The following is a 6,993-nucleotide window of genomic DNA, read 5'->3' as shown; positions in this document are numbered from 1 at the left end:
TATTGTGTAAATTTGTGGACATTCTGACAGTGGTTGCTGTACCTAATCTGGCCAATCTGGTTGGTTTTTGTCGGTCTTGTGACCTCGAATGGGCCGCCCAACACATCCAGATATGTTAAGCAGGCATTATTTATTTATTTTCTTTAAATGTCCACACTATGCTATCTAAATTTGGCTGCGGTAGAAAAGTACATTAAAAAAAAATAAACCCTCTCATACCAAATAAATTGGAACTCAGAATAGCCTTTTCTCGTCACGTGACCCACGTAGGGCCGCCCACACTTCCGGTTAGGTTAAATAAGGAATTTAGTTTTTTTACTTTTTGATTTAAAACATTTTTCCAAATCATACTATTTATATGTGGCTCAGGTAGGGAAATAAAATAAAAAAATAAAGCAACTTTGACCTCAAATCGGAAATCATTTTCTCCTCACGTGACCTGCCTAGCCCCGCCCACTCTCGGTCACTCCAGGCCGGCGCGCACCTGGTGCTCGTTTGAAACTCCTTCGCAGCTTTAAAAAGGCGACCGTGCTCACTTTCGCATTGCCTGAGACTCAACAACAAAGCGGTAGAAATCGGGTCCACGCCAACAGATATATTTATTAAGTATTTTTTTTTAATAAAGAGTAATTTTTTTTCCGTCTTTAAAGGTTTCTAATTATAGCCGCGAAGCTCACCTGACCACTCAGCAGCCATGATTGAGGTAAGGCCTAGTTTGTGCCATTTCATTGTGTTTCCTAACGGTTTGGCTGTTTAAATTAGGCTTAATGTTAAAGCCCTACTGAAATGAGATTTTCTTATTTAAACGGGGATAGCAGGTCCATTCTGTGTCATACTTGATAATTTCGCGATATGGCCATATTTTTGCTGAAAGGATTTAGTAGAGAAAACCGACGATAAAGTTTGCAGCTTTTGGTCGCTCTTAAAAAAGCTCTGCCTTTCCCGGAAGTAGTGCGCGTGACGTCACAGATTGTCGGACTCCTCACATCCACCCATTGATTACAATCATGGATGCCAGCAGCGTGAGCGATTCTGGCCGAGAAAGCAACAAATTCCCCATTAATTGGAGCGAGGATGAAAGATTTGTTTTTAAGGATATTGATAGCGACGGACTACAAAAAAAAAAGCGACAGCTCCGGGCGACGGCAGCGTGAGCGTTTTCAGATGTAATAAGACACATGTACTAGGACAGGGGTCGGCAACCCAAAATGTTGAAAGAGCCATATTGGACCAAAAATACAAAACAAAAATCATTCTGGGGCTGCAAACAATTCAAAGCCTTATACAAGTCTCACAATAAATGCAACACATGATTTAAGTGTCTATATTAGCTATAGTAGCCTACTATCATAGGCTGACACAAATCTCCGTTGACAGAAATGTTTAATTTTTTTTTTTTATCATACAGTTTTGCAACATTGGAAAACGTTAGTACAATGAAGGCTTCTTAGAGGGTGATATAACTTGCAGTCATGGATTGACCAAATATGCCTGAGCATTCTAGTAAATCAATGAAATTAACAAAGCTCACTCTTGTGCATTCACGCACAGCGTAAAACGCTTGGTGGACAAAATGAGACAAAGGAGTGGAAGAAAACTTTTTCCATTTTCACACATCTCTGAAAGAGGTCCAGGGAGCCACTAGGGAGGTGCTAAAGAGCCATGCGGCTCTAGAGCCGTGGGTTGCTGACCCCTGTACTAGGGTAATTCTGGAAGATCCCTTATCTGCTTATTGTTTTAATGTTTTTAGTGAGATTTTAAAGATTGTAAAGACATACCTCGAGGTCGGATGGCTGCGTTGAACACACTGTCTCAGAAAAGCCGAGGAACCAAGTTCACAGCTGCTACAGAACGACGAATAATCCACGGATGTCTCCGGTAATATATATCACAATTTCCCCATCCAAAAACATGCTGGTTGACGTAGAGAAAACATGTTCGCTTGACCACTCTGCTTTCACAACAAACAAACGCCGGCTGGGTCTCGGTGCTAAAGACAGCTGGAATCCACCGCTTTCCACCAACAGCAGTGTTCTTTATAGTCTCCAGTATTAAATGAACAAATTGCAAAAGATTCAGCAACACAGATGTCCAAAATACTGAGTAATTATGCGGTTAAAGCAGACTTTCAGCTGTGTGCGCGCAGCGCTAATGTTTCCTCTGTCTGTGACGTCTCGCGTATAAGTCATCATTCCGCGAAGTTTTCAACAAACTCTTGGGAAATTTAAAATTGCAATTTAGTAAACTAAAAAGGCCGTATTGGCATGTGTTGCAATGTTAATATTTCATCATTGATATATAAACTATCAGACTGTGTGGTCAGTAGTAGTGGGTTTCAGTAGGCCTTTAATTCACATTGAGGCTAAATCTGTTGGAATATGTCATAAACAAAGTATTAGTGTTGACGCTGAAATTGTTTTATTTCCATGTTTCAGGCTAGCAGTGATGATTTGTTTCTCCCTGCTTGTCATGACGAGGAGCTTGTTGACAACCTGCTGTCCAGTGAGGAAGCAGCAGTTGGAGGTCAAGGTCTTTCCCTGGTCAAAGCCCTCCTCCCTGTGCTGGAACCGCCGTTGGCCCTCATCCCGTGGATGTGCTCTACCCGCTACAAGACGGAACTGTGCAGCCGCTACGCCTCTTCCGGGCTCTGTCAGTACGCCCAGCGCTGCCAGTTCGCCCATGGCATCCATGACCTCCGCGTGCCCTCCCGCCACCCCAAGTACAAGACCGAGCTGTGCCGCAGCTTCCACACTGCAGGCCACTGCTGTTATGGAAGCCGCTGCCTTTTCGTCCATGGCCCCGCAGAGCAACGCCCTGCCCCACGCCGCCGCAAAAACGTTCCCTGCCGCAATTACCACACCTTCGGCATTTGCCCCTATGGCACCCGCTGCAACTTCTTGCACATAGACAGCAAACCCAGCAGGAGTGTGTTGGAGTCGACAGACGACGACGACGGCGGCGTCAAGACTCCGGTGCACCAACCGAACAGGGATTGGAAGCCCAGAGGTGCCTTGTGCCACACCTTCAGCTCGTTTGGCTTCTGCCTGTACGGCACACGCTGCCACTTCCAGCACGGCCTTCCCAACAAGGTGAGGAACCTCTCCGCCGAGCTGTCCACCGCAGACAGCAGCAGCCCGTCGTCCCCGTTCGCCTTTTCAAACTCCTCCGCGTCGTCGCCCACGTCCTCACCGTTGGCCACCCCGCCCGTGGAGGTCACCGCCCACAACGCCTTTACCTTCTCCAGCCAGCACCTGAGCAACTTGCTGCTGCCGCTGGCTCTTCATCTGCAGCAGATGTAGACGAGAAGTGTGGGACATATGTGACTGAACATGAGCATTTTAAAGTAATTTTTTCTTTTTTTTTTAACTGTCTTATCAGTTTAAGTTTTAAGATTAGATATCACTGTTGGGTTAGTCAAGCTATAGCAATTCTCCTGCATCACTGCAGCTGTGAGTTTAACTTAATTTTTTAACCTATTATACGGTACATACTTTATTAATTAGGTATGCTTGACATGGCATGAATAAAATGAATATAACCCATTTGTGTTTTAAATGGTTCTTGAGAGTATATGCACTAATTTTGAACATGTGTCACAGCATAGACTCAATAACTGTTGTTTGGCACGATATATAGAAAGTGTGACTCGGTCATTTTAAACTCACTTTTTTTTTTTTTTTTTATTGACCCTTGACATGTTGAGAAAATGAAATTAGCTTATAAAAGTTGTGTTAAGACCTTATTTGCTTTGTCATTCCTTGAAAGTTTAATTTCCTTTTGTTCGGGCAAAAATTGGTAGCTCTTGGCCATTTTTATTTTGTGGAGGCTGCTGTCAGACAGTGCTATGGTTGTAGGCAAGCATTTTGAGGGGGCAGTCATAAATGTGAAGGGGACACCATGTGTAAAAATAGTGCTCCAGCACTGTTTTTTCATTGCTTGTACAGTAGTTGGCCTTCATTGAATTAAAAATCCAAATGCCACGCACTAAACCGTGTTCAATCGATAAAATAGATTAGTGGGCATGTGATTTACCAAGACTGCATGCCGTGCTCAATTGTAAAGTGGTGCAGACTGCTTTAAAACAGAACTTGGGTGTACTATATAGGGCATCACCATGGAGACACTCATTTACTGCACATTCATGTTTTGCGTCTACATTGATACCATTTTCCCCCCTTGTTTTCCCTGCTGAAGGTACAGATAGAGGCTGCACTTTACTCAATATGTAAGAATGTATACTTTAAGATTTTTTTCAGGAAAGGAATATGCTTTGTGGAAAACAAGTTTATAGAACTACTAAAGGACACAAACATAACCATTTTTTTTTAAAATCAGCCGCTTAGGTCTGAGCAGCTTTAAAAGGATGTTGCTGAATAGACCATGTGCATGAATTATACTTATTTCATTGTGCTCTGACCAGTAAGCATATAGACACTTGCAGCTTGAGGAAGTTCAGTGATGCAAATATTAGTAACACAAATTTGTTTTACTCACCGTTTAAACAAAACCTGTTTTTGACAGAACACTCTAAGTAGCAAATATACACACAGCTTTAACTAACTGTACATTTCACAATCGATTGCTTGCCTGCTGGCGGCATCATATAGCGTCAAAAATAAAATGTCCTCTTCACGTTATCTCAGTTGCTCACATAATGTGATGTAGAACACGTTAAATCCACACTTATTTGGGGGCGCTTCGTCATTTTACGGTGATTGCAGATTGAGGTAGTGCATTCCCGCCACCCTCCGGATGTGAGTGATCTTTTACTAATGCTTAAAACAGTGGTGTCAAACTCTTTTTAGCTTTGGGGGCCACAAAGGGGAAGCTATATTCCCAAGTGGGCAGGACTGGTAAAATCATAGCATGATAACTTAAAAATAAAGACAATTTCAGGTTGTTTTTCTTTGGACAGGAAATAAAACTAGCACATTCTGAACATGTACAAATCGCAAATAATCCTCTTGACAAAACACTTCAAGTTTTTCAAAATTCTGAGGAAAACAATGGAGTTTCAAAAACACAAACTTAGACTTTGTCTCAGTGTATTTAGAAAGCCATGATTGAACCTTAGGTCACAGCCTAGCTGGGATTGAACAAAAAAGACGATAAATCGATGGAAACTTTTCTAGGTAACAAAAACCCTATTTGTCATGTCCACATATTAATTTTGTGTGAACTCAAACCATAACAAACGGAATTAGAACAAGAGGGTTAAGTTACATTCTGCATTGACTTTTCTCATTTTTGACACACACGTTTGAGGCCAATGAGGTTGCCAAATGTGTTCAAAACTTGACGTTTTACATTTGTTTGGGTCGAGGGAGAAGAGCTGCAGCCACACTATACTGTGTACCTCTTGCTTGGCCCTGCATGGTATGAACTGTTTGCTCGCCTAACAGAATTGCTATTGTGACATCCAATGGACACATGTACAACAGAAGTTGAAAAAAAAAAATTCAGTCTCAACCTGGGCCCCTGGAGAGGGGCTCCAGACTGAGGCCAAGGGGAAAAAAAACCCATAGCACACACAAACGTGGGTAAGAGGGAGACATCAAAGAACAGAAAGGACATTAAAAGATCAGAGGTGTTGCAACCAGCCACTTCTACATGCAGCGACAAAAGTAAAACAACAAAAAAACTAAATTAACCAACCAATAATATACATTGCGCACACACACACACAATTGCACCATGCATGGACAAGCAACCAAACAAAAACATAATTTCAACACCCACACCCACTGTGGTGGCCTCTGCGGTGTTCCACGCCATCGTCTGCTGGGGTGGGAGGGAGCATGGCTCAAGACAGGAGCAGACCCAACAAAGCAACTAAGAGAGCCGACTCCACCCCGGGCCGCCCAACAACTCTCGGCCAGTGTTCAGTCCGCATGGATGAGCGAGGATGCGTCCAAGGAGCCCGAGTATTCCAATACCTGCTCATTCAGCCAAGACACTGTGACAACTTGTCCGTCCCGGTGTCCAGCGCTAACTTCGCAGCCCTGTCTCTTCATCCACATCTCCTCCAGTCTCTCCAAAATGGATTCCGGTTTGGCAGAAAAAAAGCACCACGAAAGTCACCTGGGCAACTACAACCCTAGACTAACAACTTCCCCCCACCACCTCTATGGATTTTAAATAATCAAATGTATATACTTGTTCTTATGCTTTCTGATCTCACTATGTTCACTGTTCGCTGTACATACCCTACGAAGTGAGAACTACACTTTCAATGTCCATTCCTCAGATGATACAGTATTATAATATATCATTATTGTTGATGACTGAAGTATATGCTGATGGCAACCCAACCTAACCCCCCCACCCTGCCCCAACCTCCTCCACATCCCACCCACCGGTTTGTAAATAATTCAATGTATATACTCTGATGATTAACTTGTGTGATGACTGTATTATGCTGATAGTATATATTTGTACCATGAATTGATTTACGTGAACCTGAAACTGACAAGTTGAAAAACTTATTCGGGTGTTACCATTTAGTGGTAATTGTACGGAATATGTACTGAACTGTGCAATCTACTAATAAAAGTTTCAATCAATCAATCAAAAAAAACCCTGTCTTGGCCCTGTGATGAAGTGGCGACTTGTCCAGGGTGTACACCGCCTTCCGCCCGATTGTCGATTGTAGCTGAGTAGGAAATGGATGGATGGACCCCGACTTAAACAAGTTGAATAACTTATTGGGGTGGTACCATTTAGTGGTCAATTGTACGGAATATGGAATATGGGCTTCACGGTGGAAGAGGAGTTAGTGCGTCTGCCTCACAATACCAAGGTCCTGAGTAGTCAGGGTTCAATCCGGCTTCCTCCCACTTCCAAAGACATGCACCTGGGGATAGGTTGATAAGCAACATTAAATGGTCCCTAGTGTGGGAATGTGAGTGTAAATGTTGTCTCTCTATCCGTGTTGGCCCTACGATGAGGTGGCGACTTGTCCAGGGTGTACCCCGCCTTCCGCCCGGTTGTAGC

General features: G+C 43.2%; 1 protein-coding gene across 1 annotated transcript; it reads left to right on the top strand.

The window, feature by feature from the left end:
• The first annotated feature begins 518 nt into the window (after positions 1 to 518).
• cth1 (cysteine three histidine 1) lies at positions 519 to 3,742 on the top strand. The gene is made up of 2 exons (XM_061911856.1): positions 519 to 703; positions 2,436 to 3,742. Exons 1-2 carry the CDS (start codon positions 695 to 697, stop codon positions 3,297 to 3,299), a joined length of 873 nt encoding a protein of 290 aa, XP_061767840.1. The 5' UTR covers positions 519 to 694; the 3' UTR covers positions 3,300 to 3,742.
• Positions 3,743 to 6,993: the final 3,251 nt, after the last annotated feature.

This window comes from Nerophis ophidion, linkage group LG10 (assembly GCF_033978795.1).
Source record: "Nerophis ophidion isolate RoL-2023_Sa linkage group LG10, RoL_Noph_v1.0, whole genome shotgun sequence".
Taxonomy (NCBI): Eukaryota; Metazoa; Chordata; class Actinopteri; order Syngnathiformes; family Syngnathidae; genus Nerophis; species Nerophis ophidion.
Note: the sequence above shows the minus strand (reverse complement) of the source record. Positions and strands in the feature narration are given on the sequence as shown.